The sequence below is a fragment of the Salmo salar genome, chromosome 20 (assembly GCF_965601325.2).
Source record: "Salmo salar chromosome 20, fSalSal1, whole genome shotgun sequence".
Taxonomy (NCBI): domain Eukaryota; kingdom Metazoa; phylum Chordata; class Actinopteri; order Salmoniformes; family Salmonidae; genus Salmo; species Salmo salar.
This window is the reverse complement of record NC_138310.1, coordinates 52319993-52337664: the sequence shown is the minus strand read 5'-3', so window position 1 is coordinate 52337664 and position 17672 is coordinate 52319993. Positions and strand designations below refer to the sequence as shown.

The window sequence follows — 17672 nt, the reverse complement described above, 5'->3', positions numbered from 1 at the left end:
AAATGTTGCTGGGCCCAGCTGATGTTTTTACCCCTTTTTCTCCCCAATTTCGTGATATCCAATTGGTAGTTACAGTGTTGTCTCATTGCTGCAACTCCCGTATGGACTTGGGAGAGGCAAAGGTCGAGAGCTGTGCGTCCTCCGAAACACGACCCCGCCAAGCCACACTGCTTCTTGACACAAGGCTTGCTTAACCCGGAAGCCAGCCGCACCAATGTGTCGGAGAAAACACCGTACACCTGGCGACCGTGTCAGCGTGCATTGTGCCCGGCCTTCCGCAGGAGTCGACGCTGGGCCAATTGTGTGCCGCCTCATGGGTCTCCCGATCGTGGTTGGCTGCGACACAGCCTCGGATCGAACCAGGATCTGTAGTGACGCAGCTAGCACTGCGATGCAGTGCCTTAGACCTCTGCGCCACTCGGGAGGCCCAGCTGGAAGCTGTGCTCTCTTTCTTTGGTTGTAGCGCTCCTGACTTTCACTCTGTTGGCTTTGCACTGCTGCATTGACTGTCGAGGCTGTCGGGTTGCCTACGTATAGGCTACGTATTCCCCCAAGGTCAGGAAGATGGGGTCGTTGGCTGATTCTTGGGTCAGCTCCTTGAGCGACACTGTGTCTTGGAGAGGTGAGTGTAGGAGCTGGATGAGGTCCTCCTCGGAGTCAACCTGGGCACAAGTGGAGTCTAGGGGAACTGAGTGCGAAAGGAGGTCGGCCACCACATTGTCCCTGCCCGGCGTAAACTGCAGCTTAAAGTTATACTGCTGGAGGCCGTCTACTCAGCGGTACATGCCGAGGGTCTTGTGACAAGACCCGGAGGTAGACATCAAGGGTGTGAGGGCTTGGTGGTTGGTGCGTAGGGTGAAAGAACGTCCGTAGAGGTAAATGTGCCACCGCTCGCAGACCCAGACGCATTCTAATGCCTCCCTCTCTCCAACGGAGTACTTCTGTCTGGTGGGGCTCAATGTGGGAGATGTGAAAGCCGCTGGCATCTCAACACCATCCTGAAGTTGAGAGAGGACCGCTCCCACTGCTGTGGCTGACGCGTCACAGGTGACCAGAGTTGGGCTGGTGAGGTTAAAGTGGGCCAGGACAGGTGGAGTGGTCAGCAGTTCTTTGAGAGAGTGGACAGCCTGTGCATAGTTGGGTGTCCAGGCCCAGTACACCTCCTTCTTCAATAGCCAACGCAGAGGGGAGGTGATGGCCGAGTACTGGGGCAGGAAGCGCACTGATAATCAGTTAGCGTGTAGGGCCTGGCTATCCCTAAAAAGGGCCATGCATGCACAGTAAAACAACACAGCATCACATTTCAAATTATACCTGGTTTGGATGCACTTGAACATAAGTAGGAAAATAGTTCATGTCCATGTAATTATGTTGTCATGTGTTGCTGCCTTGCTACGTTGTTGTCTTAGGTCTCTCTGTATGTAGTGTTGTGTTGTCTCTTTTGTCTTGATGTGTGTTTTGTCATATATATATATATATATATATTTCTTATTAACTGACTTGCCTATAAAGGTTAAAGAAAATAAAATAAAAAAGTAATGATGTAGGCTAGCACCGCAATGGCAAACCTAAATTAGGTTATTACCGTAATTCAGTCGCAACACGGTCACCAATGACGGGTTATTACAGGCCATTTGGTGGCGCGCCTCTCATAGCTGCGGAGGAATGGAGAGAGGGAGTCATTGATTCGATGCTTTCGGTTTCTATTTATGATGAACAGACAAGTGAAACTACGAGCTTGTTCACAACCTGTCTTTCTCATAGCTCCGTGAAATAAGCGACATTAAGCGTCATTAACGGGTCCAAATCGCGAAAAAAGCTTCAAAATAAAAATCTTCCGATTACTTTAACACAATATCACAAATTGTAGTTAGTAGACTAACATTTTGCCTGTTTAGATATGCGTTCTGTTTTTCTGATCCTACCCTCAACTTTTCATGCTGTTCAGGAGGTATTGAGGCTAATTGTTGAGTTCTAGTGGTTATGTGTAAATAGGTACTCTGCCAAGGTGGGTAAATGAAATAAAAGATGCAATCAGTGCATGTTCAAAAACGTAATTAGGGACATAAATCACATCTAATGAAATACATAATAATAGTGTTGTCATCTCTGTACCCCACACTTATCTGCAAAGTCCCTCAGTCAAGCAGGGCATTTCAAACACAGATTCAATCACAAAGACTAGGGAGGTTTCCCAATGTTTCGCAAAGAAGGGCACCTATTGGTAATTTAAAATGTAAAAATGCAGACATTGAATATTCCTTTGAGCGTGGTGAAGTTATTAATTACATTTTGGATGGTGTATCAATACACCCAGTCACTACAAAGATACAGGAATCCTTCCTAACTCAGTTGCCAGATTGGAAGGAAAACGCTCAGGGAATTCACTGTGAAGCCAATGGTGACAAAAACAGTTACAGAGTTTAATGGCTGTTATAGGAGAACATTCAGGATGGATCAACAACATTGTAGTTACTCCACAACACCAGCCTAATTGGCAGAGTGAAAAGAAGGAAGCCTGTACAGAATAAAACATATTCCAAAACATGCTTCCTGTATTCAACAAGGCACTAAAGTAATACTGCAAAAAATGTGGCAAAGCAATTCACTTTTTGTCCTGAATACAAAATGTTATGTTTGGGGCAAATCCAATGCAACACTATTGAGTACCTACCACTCTCCATATTTGCAAGCATAGTGGTGGCTGCATCATGTTATGAGTAAGCTTGTAATCGTTAAGAACCGGGTAGTTTTTCAGGATAAAAAAAGAAACGGAATGGAGCTAAGCACAGGCAAAATCCTAGAGGAAAACCTGGTTTCGTCTGCTATCACTAGACACTGGGAGATTAATTCACCTTTCAGCAGAACAATAACCTAAAACACAAGGCAAAATCTACACTGCAGTTGCTTACCAAGAAGACAGTGAATGTTCCTGAGTGGCCGAGTTACAGTTTTGACTTAAATCTGCTTGAAAATCAATGGCAAGAACTGAAAATGGTTGTCCAGCAATGATCAACAACCAATTTGACAGAGCTTGAATCATTTTTAAAACAATAATGGGAAAATGTTGCACAATCCAGGTGTGGAAAGCTCTGAGAGACTTACCCAGTAAAACTGACAGCTGTAATCACTGCCAAAGGTGCTTCTACAAAGTATTGACTCAGGGGTGTGAATACTTATCTAATCAAGATATATGTTTTATTTTTCATATTTTTTTTACAAATGTTATAATTTTTCTTCCACTTTGACATTGCAGAGTATTTTGTGCAGATCGTTGACAAAAAAAAATGACAGATTCATTTTAATCCCACTTTCTAACACAACAAAATGTGGAGAAAGTCAATGGGTGTAAATACTTTCTGAAAGCATTGTAAGTGGATCCTATCCTCCCTTGCATAGGCTTCTTTCTGTCCCTAACACTAAAACTAAAACAACGATCATATTAAAACTGAACAGATTTTTAAACGAAATAAAAACACGTCAATTGGATCTGAAGACTAACTGAAATTTAAACTGAATTCCAAATAAAAAATCGTCAAATAATAGAAATAAAAATAAAAACAAATACAGAAACACAAAAGTATAATAACGGATGGGCCTTGAGAGGTAAGACAGTGTAAGGAGTAGTGAATGTTGAAACACAATGTTCCAGTATGTTTGTGAGCAGTAAATGAACATAATGAGTATCTCTGTGCGGTGACTGTATGTTTCTCACCATGCAGACGATGGGCTACAGCAGCTTGTCGCTAGGCACGTCCATCCAGGTCAATTCTATAGACGGCAAGCACGGGGTCAGAAGGTAATCCACCATCAATTGACTGTTGGTACAGGATGGCCCTCGCACCTATAGTACCATCACAAGCAAAAAAAAACTATCATAAATCTTAAAAGTAGAGATAAAGAAACACCTTAAGTGTGGTATGCAAGAGTCGACTGCAATAGACTTACTATATCATGTGTATAAATGACCTTTTTGAAGTGTGTGGCTGACTGCACTTTCCTGACAGGCTGCATGAGGGCATCTCGTACATTGATGCTAATGTCGGCCCCAGAGTTGCCTTCTGTCTTCTTGGCGAGCATTTGCAGGTCTGCGTCACTCAGGCTGTGGGTGGTGTTGCCCAGGTGCAGCTGGAACATCTGGCTCCTAGCGGGCTCGTCTGGGAGAGAGATGTGCTGTAGATATGTTTCTCAAACCTGACGGTGACATAATGCACTGAGAATAATTGATAATGGCGTTATTGTATCAGTTAGTTTTTTTGTTTTCTGCTTGAACAGTACAACACAAAACATTTCCCATTTAATAGCTATTGTTCTACAAGCATTTCAAGAAAAATGTAGCCATTAGCCCTGACAAACTTCAAATCTAACGGTCTGGTTAGTTTTATAAAGATGAATGACAAACCACACACAAACACACACACACACCCTGACCCCTGTGTTTAGTTCTGAGCTGCACGCCGTCGTGGCTGAAGAGGCGGACGGGTGTCGGCTGCGGTGGCCATTTGCATACAGGTAGCTCCGCCCCACACGGGAGACTTCCTTATAAGGAGGGGGAAGGAGCAGCTCTCACTGCTCTGGTAGCAGACACTGAACACATCTAGAGAGAGAGAGAGAGGAAGGGGTTAACCCTCAACACTTCTCAGCCCAAAATGCTGCAGCACATAATTATCTGTAGTATGCATTATCCTGTAACTTTTCTTTAGCAAAGATAAAGGCTAACCTACCTTTGGCCAGTTTATCAAACTCCTTCATGGAAAGCCTGGTCTCTGTCTCAAACTTTTGACAGCACCATCAGGATCTTACAGCCTTCCAGACCACTAAGGACGGACTCTCCTGCCTGGGAGAGAGAGGAGGAGGGCGAGAGAGACAGACAGACAGAGCGACTGAAGAGAGACAGAGGGAGAGAGGGGAGAGTGAGGCAGAGATGGGGGAGTGAGAAAGAGAGAGAGAGAGAAATCAATCATTTAGGCTCTTGAATCGCATCACTGTTAGACATGCTGTATTTTTTTATGAAGATAAAGCACCTAAACACTTATTAAGACAGGATTTTGAGTGAGCATGTTGTTTATCATTCCGACCATCTCCCAGAAGTAGATGGCCATCTCGCTGAGGTTCTGCAGCACAGCCCAGATGAACTGGGAGTCCCAGGGAAAGAGACAGCGCTGCCTCCTGTACAGACACTCCCCTAGAAACAACGTATTCACCTGGGAGGCAGGGAAAGAGGGGGAAGAGGGAGAGAGAGATGGATATACAGAGCACAGGAGGTTGGTGGCGCCTTAATTGGGGAGGACGGGCTCGTGGTAATGGCTGGAGCGGAATCAGTGGAATGGTATCAAATACATCAAACACTAGATTTCTAGGTGTCTCAGTTGGTAGAGCATGGTGTTTGCAACGCCAGCATGGTGTGTGCAACGCCAGGGTTGTGGGTTCGATTCCCACGGGGGGCCAGTACAAAAAAAAAAGAAATGTAAATAAATAAAAATGCATGAAATGAAATGTATGCATTCACTAAGTCACTGGATAAGAGCGTCTGCTAAATGACTAAAATGTGAATGTTTGATGCCATTCCATTTGCTTCGTTCTAGCCATTATTATGAGCTGTTCTTCCCCTCCTGTGATAGAGAGGGGAAGAGGGAGAGAGTGAATACAGTTTGGTTAGCATAGCAGTCACAGTTACATTATATGGCCAGTAATGCAGTAGTATTACCATAACAGCATTGATAATTATATTATATTATAACTATATTGGTGTTTACTCTCACCAGACTTTGTCATTGATAACAGATGCATTTGTAATGTACAACAGTGCTGTGAGGGGACACTCCTACAAACACTGGCTGCGTCCTATTCCCCATATAGTATATAGTGTTTTATTGTTTTCTGGACTGGTTAGTGCGTGTGGTGTTTATTGCCTTAATGACAACATGTCATGTGGATGTCATTGAAAAAGTATGTGTCCCACAATACAAAACATTATCTTATCTGTTGTAACAATGACATATCTGAACAAGATCATAAACTTGAAATATTATTCTACCATGGGTGTGTCCGTCTTTCTGTTTGATTGAGCAGTTGTGTTGTGTAATTTGTCATCCTCCGTATCTCCAACAAAGAGGTCAATTCCTCCAGCAGCTTTAGAATAGAATAGATTTGAATAAATATAATAATATACTCTATCCTATCATCATTATCCTCCCAGCCTCCAACAAAGAGGTCAATTCCTTCAGCAGCTTTGATCTTCTCCTAGAAGGAATCACACTCCTCTATGAGGTTGGCAGCGTTATCATCCAGAATATGGGTGGACCCAGATTTGATGTCAATGTGCTTAAAGAATATATTCCAGATGAAGGAATGGTAGCTCTCTGGGTGATTCCTAGGAATACCTGCATAGTTTGTTGAGAATGTACATTTTTGTCAGCGGTGATGGTAGATTTTGGCCATAGATCTCTATGGTATTAAATGGTACAGTAGAACTTAGACGTGAAAACCTTTAATGGAAAAAAATGTTTGCTATCAAGTGACAGTAGATTTCTGCTGAAAAATGTTTCTTATGTGGTCAATCTCTATGGTATTAACCTGGATGTTATTAGGAGAGGTTCTGAGGATACTAAAACACCCCCTTTGTAATGGTGACCAAGGGCTTTATTACCAAGGGCTTTATTACAGACGGAAATACTCCTCTGTTTCATCAGCTGTCTGGGTGGCTGGTCTCAGACGATTCCGCAGGTGAAGTAGCCCGATGTGGAGGTTCTGGGCTGGTGTGGTTACACGTGGTCTGCTGTTGTGAGGCTGGTTGGACATACTGCCAAATTCTCTAAAACGACATTGGTAGAGAAATTAACATTCAATTCTCTGGCAACAGCTCTGGTGGACATTGCATGGACATCAGCATGTCAATTGCACGCTCCTTCAAAACTTGAGACATCTGTGGCATTGTGTTGTGTGACAAAACTTCACATTTTCGAGTGGCCTTTTATTGTCCCCGGCACAAGGTGCCCCTGTGTAATGATAATGCTGTTTAATCAGCTTCTTGATATGCCACACCTGCCAGGTGGATGGATTATCTTGGCAAATGAGAAACGCTAACTAACAGGGATGTAAACAAATGTGTGCACAAAATTTGAGTAATACGCTTTTTGTGCCTATTTGAACATTTCTGGGATCTTTTATTTCAGCTCATGAAACATGGGACCAACACTTAACATGTTGCGTTTATATTTTTGTTCAGGTTATATATACTGAGAAAAAATCAAGTTTCTATTTTCAATAAATGTATGTTTACGTAACTTTAAACAATATTTGCTGTGTGATTTTAAATCTAAAAACGTAATGTAACAGCCAAGTAACATTTATTCAGGTTGACTTTTATTTAGAAAATTTGCCGTATGATCACATGACCTCAATGTCGCTAGGTTCACAATGCTATTTCCTATGTCTCCTAGGACGGGTCGCACCAGTTGGGCGTAAAACGATTGGTTTTATACGCTCGGTCGGGCGTAGCTACTGGTTTTGGAATCAGAATTGACAGGTTTCCGCGATGGCAGACAAGGAAGAGGACACAACCCGTGTCTGTGACCAGTGGTGAGATAATTAAAACATTTAATATTTAAAACGTTCAAAAGAAAGCATCAAAGTAACAGTGGATATTCTTCAGCATGAATTGGTAGAATATATGCATCGTCTACTTTTATTTTCCTAAAGACCTACCATTAGTTTGTTGAGAGAGACTGTTCACTTCATAATAAGATACATTGTCAATAATATTCACTGGGCTGCCATAATTTCATCTTTACAAGAGGCATTTCAGTCAATACATGGAATCCTAGTCTAGAATCTTTGAAAGGAAAAGTGCAAGTTGTCGAAAATATAAATAATCAAGTAAAGTACCGATACCCCAAAAAACGACATAAGTACTACTTTTCAAGTATTTTTACTTTAAACCACTGCACACACAGGTCTGTGGTCTTGTCGTGCGTCTAACACTTCTCCTCTGCTCGTTTTCCACTATCAGTCACAAGGAGGTGGCTGTGTCCAACTTTGCCTTGCACGAGTCCCACTGCCGGCGGTTCCTATGCCTGTGTCCAGACTGTGATGAGCCGGTTCCCAGAGAGCTATTGGAGCTGCACCATCAGAACCAGCACGCCCAGGTAAACCACTCTGCTGTAATGAAACCAGGATCACTTCCAAATACTTGAGTAGATGTTGATAGATAAAGGGCCCAATTGTTTATTTCCGATATATTGTCGTTTCGTCACTCCCACAGGTGAAATGCACCAAGTGCAACAAAAAGGTGGAGCGTTGCCAGCTACTGGACCATGAGGTGAGACTGCTCAACGGTCACCCGCATTGCCACACACACACACACACACACACACCATGACGATGCCGTTTCAGTGAATGGATTGGAATGAGTTCCTCTTCATGATCGTCATAATCAAATTGTAATTGATACAGGTGTATAATAACGATTGTCATTCAGAATTAATCACTCCCCCCCCCCTCTCAGTCAGACGAGTGTAAGGAAAGGCTGCAGTGCTGTGAGTTCTGCCAGTTGGAGCTGCCGCTGTCGGCCATGGTGGAGCACAGTGTGGCGTGTGGCAGTCGCACAGAGCGCTGCTCCGACTGCGGACGCTACGTCACTCTGAGGGACCAGCCGGAGCATGCCCAGATGTGCCCTGACCTCCATGTTCCCGATAACCCCTCCCCGCCATCCTCCAACAGTGAGGCTACCCCCTACACTTCAGTTTAACTTGACTTGCCATATGTAATATTCAACACATTGGGAAATGGAAATCATAATCACTATCCAGTCAGATGAGTTTGATATAATGGTGATCAATGTTATGTTATATTCAAACTAATGTGGTCTTTTCTGGATGCAGGCAGGCGAACAGCAGTTGTTTGCAGGAGCTGTATGAGGTCTTTCCCATTGGAGGAGATGGCAGAACATCAGGTATGTTCTTATTTAACAGCATGAACCCAATTTATCATCATCAGATCATTCCTCCTTGTTTTGCCCGCTTCCGGTACCTATATTAAGCCTACTTCTGGACAAACAAGTATTCTCAAAGCAGGTTCTGTGTTTAAATGACTTGTTCAAATCTCTTCCCCAACTGCTAGCTGGAGTGTGACCACACATCAGAGGAGGCTGAACAGGAACAGCCTAGTCCTCGTATGACCAATTTTATGAAGTCTGCATTGTTCTCAGCCCAAGGCAGGAGGCAAGAGGAGAGAGAGGGGGATGTTGACCAGATCAGCACCTGTCCCCACTGTCACCTGGCTCTCCCCGTAGTCACACTACGATGGCATGAGGTACAGCGCTGTCCCAAAAACACAGTAGCCTTCTGGGTTGGGTCAATTCCTTTTCAATTCAGTCTCCAACCCTGGAATTGACCCAAACTCTGGTCCCCTTTTTAATAATTTGGAGTGATGAAAAAGAGACAAACTAACTGGATCTTTTGTTTCTTCTTTCAGGCCAAATGTCAGATCCATGTCAACTTGAAATGAGAAATGTGCTCAGAACTTCTGAAGGAACACTCCATGGTGAATTGGTGTAGTGGTTGACAAATTATTAATAACACAATGAAGTTGTGTTAGTTGTGATTTATTTGAGCAAATCGCAAGTTTTCTTTGCCGAAAATCTGTATTTCAGAGGCAGTTGAGGTATTTCTGGTGATTGGGCAGGTTGGTTAATAGTAAGAGATTAGGACTTATTATATTAGTCAGGATTCTTCTCTACAAGAGGACAAGAGACCTATTTTATGATTGTTGTATAATACATTGTTTACAACTGAAATACAGTATGTTCTGAAAATCGGAATCTTTTCTCCATCATTGAACTCAAAAGTTTTACATTTTAATATTTGTTTACTAATGTACATAACTGATTTACAATAAAATGTTTTGCTGTACGCACACTTAAGGATATTATATTTTTGTTAATAATGCATCCAAATACTGTGAGCCGTCCAGTTTTGTCTTCTCCTATTGTGATGTCACAAGGTGTCCCTTTGGTTTCATGGTGACAACAATAAAAGCTGTCAAGGTTCCAGAGCTTCAGTTTTGGTGTCTAATCATTTCCAGGTGATAACTGGGACACATTGATGGCCACCCAACGGACATGTGCCCTCTGCTTCTCTGTAGTCCAAGTGAACCCCAGAGTCACATAGAATACATTTCAGACTACAGGGAGAACTTTTTCTTTACGTTTGGTGGATGAATACTGAGAGACGTTAGTGGTTTGGCAAAACTTCTTCCTTGTAAATGAATTACCCCGAGGATCCAGAGGAACAGCTCTCGGAAGATGAAAACGAAGAGGAGGGGGAGGATGAAGGAATAGAGATAATGGATGAGGAGGAGGAAGAAGGCGAGGCGGAGGAAGATAAGGAGCCTAAACTGGGCTGGGCAAACCTCCCGGACGTGTGTCTGCGGCAGGTGTTCTGGTGGCTGCGTGACCGTGACCGTGTCAAGGCGGCCCTGGTGTGTCTCCACTGGCACCACGTCATGCGCTCGCCCTCTCTCTGGAGGGTTCGAACCTTCAACTTCTCCGGCCGCATCTCCAGGACCCGCCGCTCGGAGCTGGAGACGGCCGTGTGTTACGCCAAGACCTACGGCGCATACCTGGAGGATCTGGAGATCCGCTTCTCGCACCCCCTCAACTCTCTGGTGTCCCGGCGCTTTCAGCAGACGCTTAGGACCTTCCTCGCCGCGCTGCGTAAAACCAGAGGCGGACTACGCCGTCTAACTGTCAACCACATGGAGCTGGACCGCGCCGCCTGGTGCCGAAGCGTACGCAAGGCACTGGTGCGCAGCCTCACCTTCTACCTGCGCCGCGAGAGCTCCCGCCTGGGTTACTTGAGCCTGCGGGGGGCCCGCCTCAACCTGCCCCAGGGCCTGGAGGTGCTGGAGGCCGTGGCTGCATCTCAGCAGCAGAACCACCTGTGCCGCCGGCCCGGCATCACCCACCTCAACCTGGAGGACTTCTTCTCACAGCCGCTGGCCGTCTTCATCAGCCCCGCCTTCCCCCAGGTCATGAACCGCTTCCAGGGCCTCTGCACCCTTACCCTCAACTACAGCTGCCTGTCGGCCGAGCTGCTGGCGGCCCTGTCTGAAGCGTGTAGGAGCCTGGGCGGGGGAGGGTCCCTGCAGACATTCACCATACGATGCCACATCCACGAGCCCCACATCCAGGTGGTCTGGGGGGATGCCTGGTCCCAGCTGGCCCAGTGTTGTCCCGACCTCCGTGTGCATATCACAGTGGAGCGGATCCTCGACATGGACAAGCTGGGGAGGATTCTGCTCAGAGAGATCCCGCTGCGCTCGCTCAGTCTAACCAGTTGCTACTTCAGTGAACAGGACTGGAGTGCCAAGCCAGCCCTTACCAACCTAGTGCCCTGCTACAGGAGCTGTTTACAGGTGAGGATTGGTTTCTCTACCCGTCAATACACAGTAGCAGTCAGCTATGGAGCGATGATGGCACCACTTAGGCTACTGGTTGGTGTGGCGATAAAGTCTGCACAGTATGTGCACTGTATGAAGTGTTTTTCATGTACCTGCATTGTCTTTTTATATCCATGCAGTTCAGACAGATTAAGCCTAGTCCTGGACTAAGATAATCTCCATTGAGAATGTGTTTTAGTCCAGGACTAGGCTTAATCTATGTCAGGGAAACCGTCCCAAGAGACATGACTCTAAGGACTGCATTCAATCTGTATTGCAGAAGTATCGCGGAAAATGTACATTTTAAAGCTAATGTTGCCACGTTCGTGGAGACTGCATTCACAGTAAACGCTGCATACGTCAGCTCAATCAGAAACGACCTTTACATTGTTACGCAGATCTTCTGCGATACGGAATGAATCCACGGAATGAATGAATTGTCAATAGGAAGTCAGTGGCGCTCATACTTTAACAAGAAACATGAGTCCATCTTGAAGTGTTGTGAATCTCTCTCCACCCCATTCCGTGGGTTAGAAACTGACCCTGGACCTGAACAACAGCCATGAGTCTGTGGATGAGGAGCTGCTGGATGTGGTGCTGCTGTGCAGCCAGCTGGTCTACATGAAGGTCTGGGCATTCCTGGACATCAGCTTCCTGGACCGGCTGCTGCAGAAACGCCTGGAAAAGAAGATCATCCTAAGGACCATCAAGGTGAGCCAGAGCTCTGGGAGCTAGGCCAAGGCCATTTAGGCCTACCGACCTGCGTACCAATCTATGTCCTGGCATTGAAGCGATTTACTAAAACAAGCTCCACACACTAGCCTGCTGTGTTCTCCTGCCCAGTGAACTGGGATATTGCAGGCATTTTAAAGTTTGTTTGGGTCATAAATGAAACAGCCTTCAGCTGGGCAGTCATCTTTGTCAGTTCTTAAAGGGGCAGGTCCCATTTTACTTTCTCTAATACTGCTAACACTTCATGTGTTGTACCTAGCTATAGCAATGTGCATTACTGTATTATGTGAGCAATATACTGTCTGGTTTATAAGCTGCTTGTGTTTGTGTCCCAGGTGCGGATCTACATCAACAAATATGAGACTCAGGACGAGGATGAGCAGCTGGAGGAGGTGTACTCTCGCTACAGACAACTCATCAACTCAGAGCTCCACTACTTCGCCATCTCCTACCCCATGCTCTGACTCCTGCCTGACAGACACGTGGGCCCATAAAGACAGCTTTTCTTTTAAAAATAGCACCAGTTAAAGGAAGAGGAGGAAGGAACTACAATTTGATACACAATCATGATGGGTCTGGCAAATACACACTCACACACACACACACACCGCCATCGCTGTAGATAAACACACGCTCCACAACTCTGGTCCTCCTTTTCTTCAAACCCAAATATTGTACTAAAATTGCTGCAAACAATACAAGCACTCCAACTTTCCATCACAATGTATACCTCATATTTTATTTATCTGTAAAATGCTAGCCTGGGTATGTCAGCATCAGCTAAAGAACACCACTATAAAGTCCCTCCAGTGTGGCCATGGTCTAGGCTTGTCCCAGATCTGTTAATGCAAGACAGCACAAACAGATCAGGGACCCGGCTTGTCATGGTGGGAGTGGTATTCAGAAGCTGTGGATGGAGATGGGCTGGCGGAGCTGGGTGCAGATGACCTCGTCGATGTAGAGAGAGTGGGACTTGACCTGGATCTCCTCTTCCAGGATCAGCTGGGAGCGGGTCAGGGCCAGCAGCTCCATCTCTGACTGGGCCTGGGCCTCTCGCAGTCTGTGGGGTCACAGGGTTGACACAGGACAATGGAAGACTACTACAACTCATGGCAAATAGGCAAAACATTCATTATGTCATTCACATAATACATTCGGAAAAGTCTCTTAACTAGAGATACTGTAGCTGTATCTACTAAACAAAAATACTTGAAATGAAAACTGTGATATCCTGTTTGTATAACAAAACCATGAGTATAGGGAATCACTGATCACTGGGTTGTGTCAGGATAACTAATCTTATACTTCATACAGAGCTAAATCATGACTGTAAAGTACTACAAAATAGCTTGACTTGTAGTTGAAGTGAAAATAGTGTCCAGAGATCCTAGATAGGTTAGAAGAGATAAGTAGGAAGAGTTAGGTACAGTAGACAGGAAAGTGGAGTTCATCGTCACCTCTTGATGTGTGCTGTGAGCTCCTGGACCTCGGAGAGCAGGCGGACCTGGACCGGGTCACGGCAGAGCTCGATGCTGGGTCTCTGGCTGCGGGCGGACAGCCGCGTCTGGGCCACCTTCAGGGGACCTGCTTTGTCTTCGATGGCCACGCGCAGGGCCTCCAAGTTGCACTCCTGGCTGGCCACCTCTGACAGAACCTTTTCAGGGGGAACGGAGGGAAATCATTCCAGTAACTAATCATAGGGGGAATCATTCCAGTAACTAATCATAGGGGGAATCATTCCAGTAACTAATCATAGGGGGAATCATTCCAGTAACTAATCATAGGGGGAATCATTCCAGTAACTAATCATAGGGGGAATCATTCCAGTAACTAATCATAGGGGAATCATTCCAGTAACTAATCATAGGGGTAATCATTCCAATAACTAATCATAGGGGGAATCATTCCAGTAACTAATCATAGGGGAATCATTCCAGTAACTAATCATAGGGGGAATCATTCCAGTAACTAATCATAGGGGGAATCACTCCAGTAACTAATCATAGGGGGAATCATTCCAGTAACTAATCATAGGGGGAATCATTCCAGTAACTAATCATAGGGGAATCATTCCAGTAACTAATCATAGGGGAATCATTCCAGTAACTAATCATAGGGGGAATCATTCCAGTAACTAATCATAGGGGGAATCATTCCAGTAACTAATCATAGGGGGAATCATTCCAGTAACTAATCCCAGGGTGACATGTAACTTAGTGGTTGATAGCTTTTAGCCAGTAACTGAAAGGACGCTGGTTCAAATCCTTGAGCTGACTAGGTGAAAACATCTGCCGACGTGCCCTTGAGCAAGACGCGTAACCCTAATTGCGCCTATACGTCGTTCAGGATAAGAGCGTCTGCTAAATGACTGTAATTTAAAATGTGGGGGAATTGCTTCAGTAACTAATCATAGGGGGGAATGGCTTGGGTTATGCATATAAAGTACGCTTTTTCACATTCCTGCTTACCTTTACCAAGTGGTCCTCTAGTTGTCCTTTGGCTGTTTTGGTCTCCTGGACCTGCAGCCGGAGGGCAGTGCCCATAGCGTTGTGCTGCCTGCGCATGTCAGCAGCCGTCTGCTCCAGGAGGCTGTCCACCAGAGCCCTCAGCGACAGGGAGTTGTTCTTCTCACGCTCTGCTTTGAGGATGTTGATGTTGGAGAAGGTCTCCCACTCCTCTGGTGTCACAGTGGCACTAGGATTGGAGGGATTAAATGTTGTATGTTTTTTTGTTCAGTGTGTCATGAAAGGATGGCAGATTAACCTGGCTGTATCTCAACCGGCAGTGATTGGGAGTCCCATAAAGCAGCGCAGCAATTGGCCCAGCGTCGTTAGGGTTTGGCCGGGGTAGGCCGTCATTGTAAATAAGAATTTGTTCTTAACTGACTTGTCTAGTTAAATAAAGGTTAAATAAAAACGAAAAACCTGTAGAAAAGGTTTAGATAAGTAGGGTGGATAGAGGAGGTATTACACTGACCTCTGCTGGCTGAGGGGAGTAATGCTTCTAATGGACCTACTGTATGCAGAATGCCCCAACTATCCATTACAAAGCGCAGTGACAGGCCTTCTATTTCTATCTGTAGAATTATGACTTTTGCTGCAGGTGAGACTGCATTCCTGGTGAACAGAAGGGAGGATCTTTTGTTTCATTGTATTTCCTACTGCCCCACATTGCACAAACACAAGTGTCATCGTTTTACCCGGGTACTGCGAGTGATGTCTGACTAGTCACGTTGTCAATATTCGGGGAGGTGTTTGTGAGGATGGAGCAGAAACCATCAATCTGCTCTGCTTGGAACTTGTCCCGTAGGTCTTTCTCTAGGTAGTACTTTGCAGAGCGGTTCAGTCTGGAGCCAGAACACAAAAATAATGAGATAATGAGACTTGATCGTGTGTGTGTGACAAACCACTTCCTCCCCTCACACACCTGATCTGTTCATTGGTCTGCTCCAGGGTGCGGTTCAGCAGTGATGTCACTCCCTCGATCACCTCCCTCTCCTTCATCAGTTCCCGCTCCACGTCGTCATGTACCAGGTCAATGGAAACACGCCTCTGCCTGAAACACACATGGAGACAGATGGTTACTTAAGGCAAAAAGCAAAAGTAGGGTATAACGCGAATGTCTAGGGAAAGGGGGATACCTAGTCAGTTGTACAACTGAATGCATTGAACTGAAGTGTCTTCCGCATATAACCCAACCCCTCTGAATTAGACAGCTGCGGGGGACTGCCATAATCAACATCCATGTCATAGGCGCCTGGGGAACAGTGGGTTAACTGCCTTGCTCAGGGGCAGAAAGACAGGTTTTTACCTTGTCAGCTCAGGGATTCGATCCAGCAACCTGTCGGTTACTGTCCCAACACTCCTACCCACCAAGCTACTGAAAGTTTGTGAATTTAAATCTCATCATGGATAACTTTAGCATTTTCGCTAATAATTAACCTTTGAACTACTTACAACTTTTTAGCTACTTTGCAACTACTTAGCATGTTAGCTAACCCTTTCAGTCAACCCTTTCCCTAACCATAACCATAATCTCCTAAACTTAACCCCAAACCCTAGCCTAAACCTAAAGTTAGCCACCTAGCCAGAATTTGTAACATATCATACATTTAAAAATGTGTAACACTGTATGTTTTGCAAATCCATAACATATTGTACATTTTACAAATTGGTAACATATAATATGAATTGTAATTCGTAACATATCAAACAAAATGGGTGATGCATATCCACAAATTAATACATACCATATGAAATGTAACATATCATACTAAATGGAATCCCTAGAATTTACATACTGCATAATACAAAATGCTCTGATACCAGGTTGCACTACTACTGAAGTATCTCCTTCCTATCTGTTGGTCTTAGTCTGGTGACTCTGTTGGAACAGTGAGCAGACTCCTTCCCACCTAATTGTGTATCACTGCATTTTCCAACTGACTGATTGGGAGTTTACTCCTCACCGTTCAGTCATGCACTGCAGGGCGACTCTGAGGGGCTCGGCACAGCTCTCCAAGGCTCTCTCCACCCGGCTCTTATAGGATATCAGCACCTCAATCTCCTGGACAATCTCCTCCAACTTCTGGTCCAGCTCTGTCCTCCAGAACTTGATGTCATGGATTCTCTGCTCTGAACACAGAGATAGGATGCAAAGAATGGTGTGTGGTTGGGTATTATCAGAGGTTGTCATGTAATGTATGTGTCATTACAAAGTGGAACAGACAAACCATTCGTTTGCAGTGATGGATCAACCACTACTTTGACAGAAACAGATTCTGTTATCATCTCCTCTAATTGATGTCATCTTACCCAGTCTCTTGCTGGCATCCTGTTGCATGCGTTTGGCTGCCATGCCACTCTCCTCTATCAGCCTCTTACTCTCAGCCGTGAGTCGCTCAGAGCGTGAACGCTCAGCCTCCGCATTCCCATAATGTATTTGGTTTGCAAGCCTCCATTCTGGTGGCAGGAACTTGGGCGGAGGGTCCATCAACCTAGACATTTCTCTACTGCAATTCTTTCAGCCTGGAAGGGGCAAAAACAATCATCTTTCCTTTCAATAAAGCAACAACATCACAAATGTCACACAATAAGGCAGATTAATAAGGCAGATCATGTTTTACCAAAACCGGTAAATAGCCTAACAAACTACCAACTAAATAGCAATTAGCTACAGTAGCTAACTAGGATGGACATTTTTTTTTTGGACTAGCTACAGTAATGTTAGCAAGCTAGCTAGCTAGCGAGTTGTCATATAAACTTGAGCAAACTAGCTAACAAACATGGCATGCAAGATGTCAGCGAAATATAAGTAGTGAGCTAAATCTCTCTTCCTACTATACCTCTACTGTGCGGTGTGAAACACTGGTTCGTGTTAAAAGTTGCAACAACGTTGCCCGTCTTGCCTGCCATGAATGAACTGAAGAACAGGTTGTAAACAAACGGTTGCTAGATCAACGCATGACGTCGTAGTCTGGGCGGAGCGATCAACCGCGGGAC

At 45.0% G+C, this 17672-nt stretch overlaps 3 protein-coding genes across 4 annotated transcripts; 2 read left to right on the top strand and 1 right to left on the bottom strand.

The window, feature by feature from the left end:
• Positions 1 to 7419: 7419 nt before the first annotated feature.
• Positions 7420 to 10050, top strand: xaf1 (XIAP associated factor 1). The gene is given in 7 exon segments (NM_001141454.1): positions 7420 to 7581; positions 8012 to 8147; positions 8264 to 8320; positions 8507 to 8720; positions 8883 to 8953; positions 9121 to 9312; positions 9475 to 10050. Coding segments are annotated over 7 exon segments (747 nt in total). The 5' UTR covers positions 7420 to 7537; the 3' UTR covers positions 9508 to 10050.
• A 6-nt stretch (positions 10051 to 10056) lies between these two features.
• On the top strand, positions 10057 to 12823 carry LOC106580791 (F-box only protein 39). The gene is made up of 3 exons (XM_014162211.3): positions 10057 to 11415; positions 11974 to 12150; positions 12507 to 12823. Exons 1-3 carry the CDS (start codon positions 10264 to 10266, stop codon positions 12633 to 12635), a joined length of 1458 nt encoding a protein of 485 aa, XP_014017686.1. The 5' UTR covers positions 10057 to 10263; the 3' UTR covers positions 12636 to 12823.
• Positions 12824 to 12882: 59 nt separating this feature from the next.
• tekt1 (tektin 1) lies at positions 12883 to 17651 on the bottom strand. Of its 2 annotated transcripts, XM_014162212.3 has the most exons (8): positions 17516 to 17650; positions 16986 to 17198; positions 16640 to 16805; positions 15598 to 15726; positions 15371 to 15517; positions 14640 to 14865; positions 13629 to 13825; positions 12883 to 13231 (listed from the first exon to the last, which is right to left on the bottom strand). In XM_014162212.3, exons 2-8 carry the CDS (start codon positions 17173 to 17175, stop codon positions 13072 to 13074), a joined length of 1215 nt encoding a protein of 404 aa, XP_014017687.2. In that variant the 5' UTR covers positions 17176 to 17198; positions 17516 to 17650; the 3' UTR covers positions 12883 to 13071. The 2 variants fall into 2 exon arrangements, with proteins under 2 accessions (XP_014017687.2, XP_014017688.2); XM_014162213.3 differs by lacking the exon at positions 15371 to 15517 and having other exon boundaries at positions 17516 to 17651.
• Between the last annotated feature and the right edge of the window lie 21 nt (positions 17652 to 17672).